The 16,187-nt window shown below is 33.4% G+C and overlaps 1 protein-coding gene across 1 annotated transcript; it reads left to right on the plus strand.

Annotated features, from left to right (window-relative positions):
• The first annotated feature begins 1,727 nt into the window (after nt 1–1,727).
• LOC113779706 (ethylene-responsive transcription factor TINY-like) lies at nt 1,728–3,192 on the plus strand. Its single transcript, XM_027325394.1, has one exon. It carries the CDS (start codon nt 2,047–2,049, stop codon nt 2,896–2,898), a length of 852 nt encoding a protein of 283 aa, XP_027181195.1. The 5' UTR covers nt 1,728–2,046; the 3' UTR covers nt 2,899–3,192.
• The last annotated feature ends 12,995 nt before the right edge of the window (nt 3,193–16,187 follow it).

Below are 16,187 nucleotides of genomic sequence, written 5' to 3' on the forward strand. Positions count from 1 at the left end.
CTTTTTTGGGGTTTTGAAGTTTTTTCCTGTTTGGGTGTTGGGCACGTCAGTTTGGATTGTAAATTATTTGAGATATTTTTACTGTAGCACTTTTTATGATGTGATGTATGTGAGATAAAAAGGTAATTGGGAAGATAAAAAGGTGTGTTGGAAATTGTAATGATGATGTAAACAAATAAATTTTGGCAAATAATCATCTATCCAAACAAAACTATTTGTATGCACTTTAATAAAAAAAAATCACACTTTTATATTTTTCCGTTTTTCCTTTTGTGGTGTGAATATGACAAGATATCTTGTCACATATTTGTATGCACTCATTAAAGAAATAGTGTAAGAGGCACCTGCAAATATGAAGATATATGTACCAAAACATAATGACCCATACAAATATATATACAATTCTTGAATGGACCCCTTGCTGAAATCTTCAAGTTGTTTCTTTTGCTTCTTGATTACAAATGGGATCAACTCAACATTGTCCACAAGTTATTAAAAAAATATTCCCATTGTTTAAACTCTTGGGGTAACTTTCTCCATGCATTTTCCCCAACAATTGAACCTAATAGCCTAAGGCGCTCCAATACTATTATAATGGAGGATTGGTAGTGTTGTAAGCATGATGACAGTACTGCTGTGATAAGTAAAATAGATTATTACTCGGTCGACCTATACAAAGATCCAAAAGAGATATTAATAACAAGGGATAGCAAAATCTTGGGTATCAAGATATATCTCTTTATTATACTACAATTATATAGCAAAGAAAAAGACATTCAATTCAACCAACCATGTTCCATTGTACTAGTGTTGCAGTAGTGATTCTAATTTGGGCCAAAAATCTCAGCGGCCATTAAACTATTGGTCGAATTATGTTTTGGCTATCAAACTATTTTCATCAGTAATTGGCCACTAAACAATTTAATCAGTAAACCTGTGACCATTTAGTCGATAATTGCTCTTAATATGTGAAATTAGAAATACACATGGCAAAGTGCGGGAGCAATTTTGTCCAGCAACTACGCGATCCTATTTCATAAATTAACTGTTAATTTCATAAATTAAGAGCAATTATCGATCAAATGGTCACATGTTTACTGATCATGTTGTTTAGTAGCCAATTATTGACGAAAAATAATTTGATTGTCAAAATATTATCTGATCAATAGTTTAGTGGCCGTTGAGATTTTTTACCCTTCCAATTTTTTACACTCCCTAGATTGAGAATTGTAGCTTTTTTTTTTTCCTGCCTAGTAGCACAACATTCCTTGTTAACAGTTAATTATACTAGCTAACATGATTGTGTAATTTTTTTTAACTAACCTATCTTCCTAACCAAATCCATGCAATCATACATGTGAAGAAAGGCAACATCAACTGATCAATCGTCCATACACATACTCACACACAAGGGTACAGATGGACATGCTAGGAGAGGACTATAAATAAGGACACTTACACATATGACTACAGTTTTGAAAATGATACATAAGGGGATAAATGTACAGTGAAATATAGGTGAAACCAGAAAGATATCAAATAGATGATAAAATCAGTAAGGGTAGCGTGGTACCAGAGAAGGGACCCCAGTGCATCATACTTCATAGGGTCTAGCAAGGTAACCCATTTCTTCATTGGGACCCCATACCCCAACCCCCCCCCCCCCCCCCCCCCCGGCTGCCGTCCCCGTCATCACCTATCCCTCTACCCAACACCAGATGCTCCTTTCTCTCCTCCAACCTCTATTCACTCTCTGACCCCCATCTCTTTCCCCTTATAAGTGTGGTATGAGTCATTGGGAAATGATGGAAAAAAAAGGTCTTCATTACCTCATTGCATTTCTATATATGTTCCTTCCCTTTTCTCTCCTACAAGTCTTCACGCAATCCTGAAAACATCCATCTTGATCATTTCCTCAATTTTTCTTTGTCTTTAGTACTACTACTACAACTACTTCCACTCTCCCTTTCCTAATTTTGCATATTTACATGCACTTGCTACTGTCTTCTGGCTATACAGAATTATAGAAAAGCATAAAAAACTTTGATGATTTGTTTGACTATGACTACTGATCAACTTCAGAGTTTAGAGCCTGAGAGCAGTTCTAACTCAATATTTTCATTCTCATCATCCCCAACCTCCCCATTATCGCCAAACACAGCCTTAAAAACATCACAAAACCAATCAAACAACAACAACAATCAGGATGCAGAGTCCAAGAAAATCAAGAGAATCAGAGATAGCAGCAAGCATCCAGTCTACCGCGGGGTGAGAATGAGAAACTGGGGCAAATGGGTATCCGAAATTCGCGAGCCCCGGAAAAAATCCCGCATTTGGCTGGGGACTTTTCCTTCGCCAGAAATGGCTGCCCGGGCACACGACGTGGCGGCCTTAAGCATTAAAGGCACGTCTGCAATATTGAATTTTCCAGAACTGGCGGGGTCGCTCCCGCGGCCAGCATCGCTCAGCCCACGAGATGTCCAGGCGGCAGCAGCGAAAGCTGCAGCCATGGAAAAGTTTGATTCTCTATCATCTTCATCGTCATCCTCGTCGTCCACGTCACCATCGTCGTCGAATGGAAGAACGGCCACGTCATTGACCTTGTCGTCGTCGTCGTCGTCGTCATTATCATCACTAGTCTCGGCTATAGACTTGTCAACCACCTCAGAGGAATTGAGCGAAATTGTGGAGTTGCCAAGTCTAGGGACGATGAGTTTTAACGAGACATCAATGGAGCTGAGGAATGATGATTTTGCATATTCTGATTCGGTAGATGGATGGCTGTATCCTCCTCCTGATCAGCAGCTGTGGATGATGAGCAGGAATGGTCATGATGATCAAGATGATCAAGGTGGATTTTCCAGCAGCTTTGAGTCTTTGTTGTGGAATTATTATTAGTTAGATAGTTAGTGATGGGATGGGATGGGATATTGGTGAATTTTTCATATGTGGGTGGGCTTCTTGTTGATTAATTTATGTTGTGTGCTGGTGTTGTTTGTACATGTGTGATGAATTTTAGCTCCTCCTACTTTTTCTTGGAGGGCTGAAAATAATCTCTCTGTCTCCCTCCCTCTCTCTCTCTCTCTCTCTCTCTCTCTCTCTGTCCTTGTCTGCTTGCTTCTGTAACCTCTTCAATGAATCTAACTGTACAGTGTTAGAAGCCAAAGAGAAAATGTCATAAATTCCTTTGAATGGTTGTTGCACACACATTAACACCTCCCTCTTTCTCTCTTTCTTTCGTTTTTTTTTTTTTTTGCCTTTTTTTTCTTTTGGGACAAAGGGACTGGGGAACTGAGGGTAGATGAGATGATTGCTTTCGCTAAAGAATTTGCAGGTGCTGGATGCAGACTCATTTTTGGTAAAGTCCAAGTGATCTCTAATTTATGTTTAGGGATTTTGCCCTCCAAATTTGGCTAAGACTTCTTTTGAGATGTACATTTCATGGCAGGATACAATTAGAGCTACAATTATAGAGGCCCTTGGTCCTAGCATCAAGACATTGCACAGTAACACAATCATGAAAAAGCAGAAAGAGGAACTTTACTCAGTAAGCCTTTTAGAAAATTATCCTAAAAGAAGCTGATTATGAAGGGATCCCCCACTGACCTTTGTTTTTCCTCCTTGCCATTCCTAGTTTCGATTTTTTGCATAGGTTTTTTTAACATCTCAAAACCCTAGTTTCTTTATTCAGCTTGAGCAATTTGCTATCTGGCAGATAGCAACGTGTTCAATTATGGAACTGTGTGATATTGATTCTCTTTTTCTACTTATGGTAACAGTTGCATGTTCATGGATTTTCTTGTTCACTATTCAACCTATGCTTGGAGAAGCTATGGATAATTTCTCTTTTAAAGAGAAAACATTTATGACCTGCTGAAATAAAAACAGCAGCCAGCAAGGACTATAGGACCATCATTTTTCTGCCACCACATGTTCCGTATTTGTTTTTGTACAAAAGTATGGGCCAAAAAAAAAGGTCATTTTGACCGTTGTTTTCTCAATTTCCGATGCTTTTCTTCCTCATTCCTGGTATATATATGAAAAATGAATTTCTCCAAGGCGAGCCTTCTTCCTTTTCACATAAACTGAGAAAAACAGAATTAATAGACAAATGACAAGAAGTTCAAGTTCGGTTTGATTGTGTGACAGAGGCAAAGATGAATACTTAGAATTTTAAAGTTTCAATACATTAAGGGATATTTTGAAACCATTTCGGTTTCCGAATAGGAGGAATATGTCACAAAAACCTCAACACTTTATAGTTCCCAGAATTTGCAAACCCTGTTAATGATTTGATTTTTTGCCAAAAGATTTTTTTAGGAGGATATGCCATTTGAGCTTTTTTTTTTTTTTTAATTGAAACAGTTTGCCTTTATTCGTAATGTTAATTAATACATCCCCTCCCCTCGAAGGAAAAAGGAAGATTTCTGACTAATATTGTCGACAGCCCACTTATTTAGATTGGATTAGTATAAATTGGTGATGATTTAGGCACGTAATTATATTTCCCTCAATAAAGCAAGCAAAGGATTAACTTTTTATACATTGACAGTATAGTAACATTTTTAACGCTAGCAGTTATGAACATATGCTAATAATTTTTTCAATGCTAGCAGTTATGGATGCATTATGGATATATGTCATATGTGCATGATTTAAATTTCAATTTTGAATCATGGTACGTAACATGATCTAAATTTGTATTGTAAAAAAATTATTTACTGATAGTGTATCAAAAAGTTACTCGCAAGAAAAAGGAGTTAGAAATTTTACCCATCACGTACAATAATTGCAAATTGAAAAAAAAAAAAAAAAAGGATTGAAAAAAGAGCAGCCAAGGTACACTCTTGAAGGTCAAATTCTCTTGTCTCACCTTTGCCTTTATGTGTATGTTTGTACAGAATATCTGTCTTGACTCTCGAGGAATGCTCGAATCAGATCTGATGGTTTCTTCTCCCAACATATTCTAAAACCGGATTTTGAATTTTTGTGCACTTCGTGAATCAATTCCTACGTGGAGAGGAGTACTTCTTGAGCTTATTTAAAGAGATTAAAATAACTGATGAATTCAGAAATCTTTTTTAAGTGTACCTATACCTGTTTCTAGTTCCCCAGGTGGGCTCAAATTTACTTTTGGCCTTTTGTTTTAGATAGGCAAGCTAGCCTTCCAAATCCAATTGTGCTCCTCAAATTCTAACTGTATATAATTATAATATATCATTCTAAAGTGTTTTAAAAAAGTAATTATGTGTAAATTAATGTTCGATTGGCAAAAAATTCCAATTCCTCATTAGGCTCTGATTTTTCAAGTTCTTTACCACCATTTCGTCTTGTTAAAATACTGCATTAGCATATGAATTCTTAGGATTAAACATTATACACCCATAACTTATGATTCTTTTCACCCCATTCGAATATTATACAAACAGCCTCAGCTAAAATTTTTTTATAATTTTCTAGGTAGTGCATGCTTTGAGACTAATGTTTTAAAATGCTAAATTGGGGAGAGCCCCCAAGGCACACATACGTAATATTATGTAATATTGTTTGGATAGAGTATTATTTGAAATATTATTTGGAATAATTACTATAGCACTTTTTGTGATGTGATGTATGTGAGATAAAAAGATAATTGGGAATATGAAAAGGTGAGTTGGAAAATGTGTTTATGATGTAAGCGAAATATTATTTGAGATATTTGTGCTATCCAAACACTTAGGGCTCACAATGAGCGATTATTGCCTTTGATAATTACACATTCTGATGTGAGATAAAAAAAAAAGATGAAGAAAAAAATAAAAATTTGAAAGGGACAAATGTGGCAAGAAGGGCAACAAGATAGAGATTGGGTTGGGTGTAACATATTTTGGCTATACACCCTCAAACTTTTCAATTTCTAAACTTAATTGTCCCTATTTTGTTATAGCTTATTGTCATTTCACCTTTTGTAAAACTATAATTGAGCCCTAAATTATATAAAACTTCTATAATTTCTTCAACTAATTTCATATTTCTCGTCAAGATAACCGTTAATTTAACACAATAATTTACTTGATATATAGTTAAATTATATAGCATATTATAAAGATATACTTTTAATATTATCAATCTTTTTCTTTCTTTTTTTTTTTTTTTACTCACATTTTATAAACTTGCGAGGCATATGCACCCACAACGCCTCGAGGCTTTTACCTCACTTGATGAATCCTTTCAAGATGCCGTCCGAGACAAGGGGTTTAAATGGTTGGCTAGAGATTGCAATTATGGTGTTCTTGCATTTGCATACACTAATTGGAAGATGATTGATTGGAGTGCTGATATTATGAATGGAGGATCCGAGGAAATACGTACTTTGAATGCTGCAGGCTGGAATTCAGTCCAAGATAGGCTTAGGATAAGAAAGATAGTAATTGACAGCTATAGCATAGGGTACAGCTTCGCCTTGTAGGGCTGTCGAGTTTACTTTCTTGAGCCAACATTAATGAGACTTTAACACTCCTACATAGGTTTGGATTATCAAGTGTGAACTGAATTTGATGCCGCTCTCCCTATAGTGTTTTTCTTAAATTAGTTAAGAATAGTGCTTTCCCAAGTCACCTCCGCATTCCATATTTGGTAATGATATACAGTGGTATTTATTTTATTTTATTTTGTATCTGTGTAAGTAGAAGGTTTTGAAACTAGAACTTTTTATTTATAATTTTCTTCGTATTATTGCCTAATTCAGTCATTCTTCTAGTATCGAGTTTTCTTGAGATACTGCATACAAATGTATATGTTTGGATAGAAATTTTTTCTCAATATTATTTGTTTGTATCATAAATACGTTTTTTTAATCATTTGCTCATCTTTCTAAACACCTTTTTTTATCGCACATGCTACATCACATTAGAAAAAGTATAGTACGTAATTATTCCAAATAATCTCCTATCCAAACATAAATACACAAAATCACAATTGTTATACCTCTAAATTTAAACACCTTTCCCAATTAACTACACTTTTTTATATATTTTTTTGAAAAACTAGCACTTGATATCCTTTTTAGTGAATGCCCATTAGGCACCTTTTAGCCAAAACAAATGAACAGTAAGGTGTTTGACTGAAATATAATACTCCCTCCGTCCCACTTTGATAGTCATGTTTTCCTTTTTCGTCTGTTCTAAATTGTAGTCCACTTTCCAATTGAAGAATGTAGTTGTATTTTAATTTTCTTAAAATACCCTTATTCAATGTAAGTTGTTGTTACTATAAACCTACTCCATTTAATGAGAGTTGATTCTTTTTTTAACATCAATTCAAGTTCCCATAAAGTTGTACTCTAATTAATGTGAGGATATTTTAGGAAAATAGTTACCTAAATTGATTGTTCCAACAAAGTTAACTACTTTTTATTAAACTGTGTGAAAAATGAACCAGGACTATCAAAGTGGGACGGAGAGAGTAGTTAGTCTTCGTTCTCCGGTATTCTCTTTCCAAAAAAAGTCACGCTTTTATAAATTAAATCAATTTCCAAGTAAACGTAAAAATCTAATAGGAAGTCTAAGGAAGTGGCGTGCCCATGTACATCTGAATTCCTTCTTTGGGGTTGACAAAGTGAAAATTAAAATAATTCCCGGTTTTGAGTTTGACTTGGAAAATCAGGACACATAACTTCAGAAAGTGGAGCTCATGATCAAACATCGCCGAGAGCCATAAAACCCATTGCTACGTGCTAATCTTGTAAATTGCAAGGTAATACTCGAGTACTAACAAGTAACAAAATGAAGGATTAATAATGTGCCCCTCTATTGGCATATCCATTCCTAAAATTAATTTTAGTTGGATTAACCCACATTAAAATCGCATATCAAATCAAGTGAAATCAATCGACAATTTTACATTTTTATAAGTCAATTATAGATATTGTTAAGTTTGTTTTTTTTTTTTTGTATTCATTTCTATTACAATACTGGACGTTGACCCAAAAGCTTTGATCATCATTATATATAGTTTCAAATCATTATGCATTGACATTTCTCTTTTTTTTTTTCCCTTGATTGACATTTCTTTAAAGTACCCAAAAGATGAATTTTATACTCTTCATTCCCGCTCCACATTTTGTGTTCAAATTTTATAATTTTTTCACAAGAATAGTAGAAAGTCATTTTATGGATAATATTTGGTGACTAGGTGGAGTGAAAGATAAAGAAATATGACGTTTGTTGGAAAAACAATAACTCAAGGCAGTTATTCAAAAACTTTAAACATGTTTTAATAGGAGAAGGAGGAAGACGAAAAACAAAAAAGCAAGATATTGAATTACTGGCTTCTTGTTCAGCTATAAAGAATCATTTAAGCTCTATTTGGCTCCAAAAAAAAAAAAAAACCTATATTTGGCTCTAGTACCTCAAATTACACTACCCAAGAGGAATTGAATTGACATTCTTCTAAAAGGGATTCAATTCTAATATATTACCAAAAAAAAATTGTCTTCCATGAGTTTGTGGTAATTTGGTCAAAGACTCAACTTAATTTTGTATTCCACTTCTGAAATCAAGAATTAATAAAAACTCCCGTTTATTATGAAGTAACACCTATGTAAGCACATATATAACATGACTGACTCAACCTTTTGTTAGCACCTTGGAAAAATAATTTTGTAAATGCAATTACTCTCTTCCTGTTTTAGTTTTTTCTTTTTCATTTTCTCTGCCTGTTTTAGTTAGATGAGTTGAATTTAGCCTTCTGTTTCCGGGTATAAAATAGATCTAATTTAATCTTGTCAATTTTAGCTTTAAATCATATATCTTTAAACAGTTACTTGTAAATATGGAAGGTATCTATAGAGTAAAACGGCAAGAGAAAAGGTGTTCTTGAGCTAATTAATATCTTCAATTTAATATTTTACAGTAAATGAATGTGAGAATCTTTTGTTATAAAGTTAATATTTTGCAGAAAATGCGTGTAAGAATATTTTTTAGGTATCAAGTACATTATGTTATTATTGCTTTTTCTACTTATTGAGTTTGATATATTATCTTGATGTGTATGACTTTTCCTGCCATTTCTTTAATTGGAAAAGTCAGCAATACAAAATCAATTTGTTGTGGAGGGGTCATAACAATAGGTTGTGTCCCTCTGGGGCTTTGTTCCATAAAGGGCTTCGCAGCAAAGCTACAATAAAAAGACAAAGGCTAAATAAATTAAAAAAAAAAACATCTAGACATGTGTCACAATATCAAAGGCACCACATCCCAACCCATGAAGTCAGAACCACACAAAATTTGAGTAGATTCTTCTCTATGCAGGACTGAACGTTCAATGCACTTTCCAAGAAAAGAAAGAAAAAGAAAATAGAAAGGAAAGGGGAATCAAGAATCAAAATTAAGCTTTTTTTTTGTCGCAAAATTGATTTGGGTTCTTGACATTTAAGTTTATTAATGCAAATCGTAAGTTATCCAATACAGTTTTACATGATTTCCTACGTTTGAATATTCCAATAAAAATGAGTCGTGTCCGTAGTACATTCATGAATTCTTAGATACGATCGATCTTCTGCTCTATTTCATATGCTTAATCAGTCATAAAATGCAATTATACATAGAAATACATGTACGAGATATTTTATTTGTCAAGTAGACGAATTTAAAAATCCAAAACTGCAATTTGAACTTTCTCTAATCTATTCACGAGGCTTCAAGAATTGATTTGTCCTCTACTTTTTCAATGCAATTTGAATTAAAGAATGAATTTTGAGGTCGGCAGCTAAGTCATGATCATGGTTGGAGGAAAGGGTATCCAATATCTTGACTAATCAATTGGTTCATTATGGAACCCGTAGCATGACTAAAGCAACCTTAGCTAGACTACTTGGCACATTTTTAGATCTGAACTGAAGACAAACAGCAATCTTTTTCACTCGATGACTTTAGCCCACGTACGTTTTGGTTTCTCTTTCAGGCAAACCTTGTAGTCGACAAGGAAAAATGGCTAACCTCATCGAGTCCAATCAAAACACTAATCAACTGATCCGTTGTCTCACTTCTGGTTATGCTGTGGGATGTAAATGCTCCATAAATTTTATATGAAAAACTCTGTGAATGAATTTTCGTGATTTACTTGGCAAACAAACAACACACGTACAATTTTTAGTTTTATGTAAACTGTGCATTCTGAGGATGATCAAGTGTGGGATTGGTTAGCACGAAATCTTCCATGATATGCTAAACTGTTATTCACGGTCACAAACTTAAGAAAAATCAGAAAGTTACAAGGGCAGGATCTAAGGTGGTTGGGAGGCAATAGCCTGCCCACAATTGCAAAAATTGCAACTGTCTCCACTAAAACTATATATTTTTTAAAGGATTAATCTCTCCTACACTGTCAGTGTATATATTAACGGAATTGGATGAATATCACAGCATCTGAATTTGAATTTAAACATCAAATTTTATATATGTGTTGTGCTTCTAGACCCGCAGTGTATAAAAAATTAATCCTACTTTTTAAAAGGCTTTTCCTATATATTCAGTGCTTTAAGGGTACATGATAAGCGCACAACATTGAAAAGATGGGCTCCCAATAAAATTTAACCATTATCATCCACCCAGATAAATTTGTGTGAACAAAAGTTAATGTCCTATGCTATGCTCTGAGGGTATGGAGTAGAAGAATATTTTTTAAATCAATAATCAATGATATTTGTAAGAGTTGCAAATAGATCCTCACAAAATTAGAAATAAAGGTCGAAAAGTCAAAATTAACCTTCTCAAAGTTTGTCCCTCACAATAATATAGAGTTTGTTGAGTAAGTAGCACAAGTAACAGTTATCTAGAGACCTTTAATTGTCCTTGACATCCAAGTCTCAGTACAATTAACAGTGTTTTCGCATAATGCATATCAAACTTTAGTCCTTTTCAGAATTTTTCTATTTTGTTTTGTCTAAAAGCATAGCATGTTTATCTCAGAAGGATGATATCAAGAAGTCTACCATTCGAGGCCTAGGAACTTCTGTAGTCACGGCGGCTGGCGCTTTCCACATACCCATATTCTTTCTCAACGCCAGGCCACCTCCACTTGTAGCATCCTTTGTATATATTTTCACTCACATAATTCAACTTTTGGGAACCCAAATAATTGAGCAAAGATAAAGGGCAGCTTTTCAATGGATCTCCTTGTTTCATATATGCATTCCACTCACATAAGACACCAAAATCTTGAATCCCCAAGCGACACATCCCATCTCTCTTAAAAGAGAGTATGGTTTCTCAATCGCAAGAGATTTTTCGTACGAGAAATCAAATCACCCGGACCCCATACTTAGCTGTGAAGACGAAAACTCTAGCCAATTCTTGGAACCACTAGTTTTTCAAGGACCCATGTTGCTGAGGAACCATGTTTTAAAATTTTTTTTCCTCTTTGTATTTTAGCTACCAATCTGGAAAACTACGATCCTACCAAACAAACCTTCTTGATCGTGTTGTCCCATTTATCTTGATGAATATGTACAATATCTTCTTCTTCAATTTGGTAGTTGTAGATTGGACGCTAATTTCTTAGTACTCTTATCGCTTGTTAGGGTAATTTTCAGAGACAAGATGGATCTAATTTGGTTCAATAGATTTTATATCATCCATACACATGGTATATTAATTTCAATTTCCATAAATTGTTAACATAAAAAGCTAACTTTTGGTTTCCTAAGAAAAGACTCATGAAATTTGGAACATTTTATTCAATTTTGATACCCAACTCCTTGTATTTACTCCCAAGGTGTAGACCATGAAAAGGTAAAAACCTACTTATTTTATTTTATTACAATTTGACACATATAATTTAAACTCATATTTTCAGTACTTTTGAATAATTATTATTTACCCTAACCATTAAATGTTCTGACTCTTTTATGAACCCCTTTTATATATCCTTAATAAATAAAATTTAATTTATTGACTTTATTTTCCCCTAACAGAGTTGGTTGATTAATATGTTTGTACGTAAAACAGTTATGTTTACCAATAATGTTTGTTCGACCTTGTTATTAGCAAAAGAATAACAATAACCACGTGACTAATACTGTTAATCATAGACAAACATGTTTAGTTAGGGTTCATGAATAACTTAGCGGATATTGCACCCTCAATCTATTCATAAACTTCACCTTTCGGTCAAATCAATCAACTAATCATTCTTTTGCAACAACAATATTTTTAAGGATAGCGATTTCTTAACCTGTTAATGACTTTCATCCACCAAAACATGAAACATGTCAAGCAAATCTATTGTCATTCACGTCTGTATATATATATATAAAAAAATACGCTGCAGCACGACCAATTATTTTACGCATAATTAATTATGTTAATTATTTAATTTATTAATTAATTAGAACATAATTATCCCAACTTGGATAATTAAGAACTATTAATTGCTAATCAATCAAAGCACATGCACATGCACGCATCTTTAATAAAATTTGCTGCTTGTGAATGTTGCGTCATATAGGTGCAACTTGTCAAGTAGAAGTTAAAAAATAAAAAGCAATGACGAATAAAATAACTAAATAATCTCATTCATTTTTTTATTATTTTGGCGTGTGCTATTTTCTCATATATATTGTCAATATGGCATTTTTTCCTTCTGAGTTTTAGGCCTTTCATCAACTTCTTTGCTGAAGTAATATATAAGACAAGAGTTGCATTGTTGCTCTTACTTTCTTTCTTTTCTGTATTCAGATAACCAAATGGTGATGGTAATCATCGGACCATCGTCTCCTCATCCTAGTTTCTGAGAGGGTTGGGTGGTATTGTAAATGTATTAAGAACTAGCTACAATTCTCAAGATTTATCACACCAAGAAAAGAAGTCTTGGAATTTGGAAAAGTGGAGGTAGACAAAGTTAGTTTTGAGATTTAAATACCTTTTTTTTATTTATAAGATATATATTGTTAACTATTGTGGAAAACAATAATAATAAACTTTAACATGTTTAGTAAAATTGAACTTAGGGTGCGTTTGATAAAATTGAAATCTGAAATCTGAAGTTTGAATTCATTAAATTATTGAATTGTTAAGCACTAAATCTAATACATTTGAGTGCATAGCATAGTCAGTGATAAGTGAATAGTTTATCACTTAATTTTGGAAGCAAGTTTTGCCTAAAAAATTCAGTGCCACTTAATTAATTCAAATGTTTAATTTTTGGTTATCAAACAGTCTGAATATGTTATTATCTGAATTTATTAATTTTAAGTGCTGAATTGAATTATCAAACAATTTCTTAGTAGTTTTATAAGTCTTATCGTAAAAAAGTTATTTTGTGCCTTCTGGTTCATATCTGAAAACAAGAGACAATGTCAAGCTAAAGTTTCAGGTTCTTTTCCGCATGAAGAAAGACATGATAAGGTTAACAAGACATATTGGTTGTTTCCTGATGACCTATAGGATCTTCACAAATAATTCGCCATTAATTTGATCAACTAGTGATTCCTTTACATTTACAAAATCAAACGACACAATATATGGTTCCCAAGTAATATATAATTCTCTTGCTTGGGAATCATATAAGAAACATATATAATGATTCCCAAGCAAGAGAATAATAATGGAATCTTAACAAATCATACTTGATCAACTACTTTAACGACCATGTAGAGCTTACAGACCAAACATGTAACAGTGCAATCCTCACATGTAACTTGGGTATCTTATTCATGGTGGTGTTTGTAAACATGATTTCCTTCTATCTTATTCATGGTGGATTGTTATTGTTTATCAAGACATTAAAAGAATCTCATATGCAATTGGAGTAAAAAAACACGCTTTTGAAACATAGGATTAATTTTTTCTACGCTAACGATGTATACTGCAGTAATATGACATGCATCCAGATCCACGAGTATATACAGTATTAATATAGAAAAAATTAAACGTATATTTAGTGCCCAGATATATCATATGATTTGAGGGCACATTGTAAGCCCAAAAGGTACAGAACACAGAACAATTTCAATCTAGCCAACATCTTTTAATGCACTGCAACCTGTATAGGGGTTGTTTGGACATTTTCTATGAACCAAAAAATTGACATGAAAATGATGGGTCATATATAGTTTTATTTGCGGTAGTAGCACAAATAAACTAATTTAAATTGAAGAAGAATAAATTTTGCATAATAAATCAGGCTATGGGACTGGCTACTGCCATTTATCAAAGGCTATCCAGGATAATGCATGTTTGGAGTGATGGGACAATTCCAGGTCCTTTTGATTTAGGCCTTTTCCTCACCGCCTTGCCCACCACTCAGGTCGAGAAGTCATCGCCTAATGCCTACTGTTTTTATTTCCCATTAATATCAGTTTCATAAATTTATAATCATATTTCACAGGAGAGCATTTTTTTTTTTTTAAAAAAAAGATGACTAAAAACCGAAGAAAGGAGGAACGTAAAATCATTTAGAGGAGTTATTACATGATTTGACACAGACAAATTACCAGCCTAACGGATTTGATGGTATAAATTCTTTCTTCTTTTCTTTTTTCCCCCCCTAATAACATCCATGGTTGAAAATGAATCACGTAGCAACAGATAACTGTACTTTTTTTTGGATACACATGTACATGTTTCTTTGAAGGCGTACACAGGACACTCGATTTCTTTGACTCATAGATCAGTCGACCAGAGTCTTGATGTTGATTAGGGTGATGGGCAGTTGCCCAAATCATGTTGGATTTTTTTTGTATTTTTCTTATGGATTTAGAAGAATAAGGGACACGAAACAGCTGGTTAAAGCAACAATTCCATAGGCCAAGATTCAAGATTAGCCTGATTTGATCAATGATATTTAAACTTTCTGCCTCTTCAAGGATTTAGATGTAGGCTTATATATATATAAATATAAAGTAAATGAATAGAGCTCAAATATTTGCCTTGTTGATAAAGGAGACTAAAATTCAGCAAAACCAATTATTTATGGACAACATATGATTAAAGATCGGAGCTGAAACCAATCAAATTCATACGTCTGGCTTAATTGATGCAATTGCTAAATTCTTTGTAAACTAATTAGTGTTAATTTGGAAATTTAAAATTTGAACTCAAGCCCGAGTTCTTATACTCTACAATCAACTTTTTCTTGGAAGCCTATGCAGAGCGAATTTATTGTTGCTTCATACCTTGTGTTGGGATTTTTTTCCCCCCTCCTTTGTTGAATTTTGGTGCAAGAATTCACAGTTGGGATGTTATGCTATGGAAACGAACTATCTCACATAAATTACAGGTCTTATAACGAAGTTTACATATTAATTAAACCTCACTTTCTTGTAACATACAATCCATGTAGATTGGATCTATAACAAATATTTCCAAATCAATAAAGATCATTTCCAAATGTTCTTCAAGGTAGAACTCCATCATCTACGTTTTGAAGATATTCAAACATTTAACCATCTATTTTCTTAAGTATCCCTAGAGAATGAGAAGATGAGATCCAAACCACAAATTAAACCCTATGTGAATTGGCACCATGATGCATAGACTATAGAGTTCCGTCAATGCAAATGAATATCTATTCATATTTATCCCATGAGAATAAGTATTCTTGCTTCTTATGTTGTATGACTTCTATAATTGCTGGTCATATAAGAAAATGATTCACAGGATGCATCCTTGGCCTACCCTAAATTTCTCTGATATGTCACTTGCAAAGGGTGGCTTCGCTTTTTGAAAGTCAAACCACTTTTCCAAAAGAATATATGATTCTTAGTGCACAAATCGTTGACCGACCTGATTAAAGATCCTAGATTGAAAAACTAGGAATAGTTAGGATTTAGACATTCATGTTACTGATGAATTTGTCAAAAAAAAAAAAAAAATTTTTTTGTCTCACACTTTCGTCGGTAAGTTTACGCTCTAGCACTTGATGCAGTGTGTACCTAATTTTCTCATACTTTTTTATGACACTCCTCTTTTATATACATACATTACCCATGGAACATATATGTATTGATGCATTGTGACATAATTTTCTCATACCTATTTAAGACACTCCTGTTTTATATACATACATTACCCATGGAACATATATGTATTATGGCCTCCTTTGGATTACTATTTTTAAGAGTTTTCATAGAAAAATATATTGTTACGATTTTATGTACATGAAATAAAAAAATAATTAAAAAATAAGAAATTGTAAATAATTTTCTT

Source organism: Coffea eugenioides, chromosome 8 (assembly GCF_003713205.1).
Source record: "Coffea eugenioides isolate CCC68of chromosome 8, Ceug_1.0, whole genome shotgun sequence".
NCBI lineage: Eukaryota > Viridiplantae > Streptophyta > Magnoliopsida > Gentianales > Rubiaceae > Coffea > Coffea eugenioides.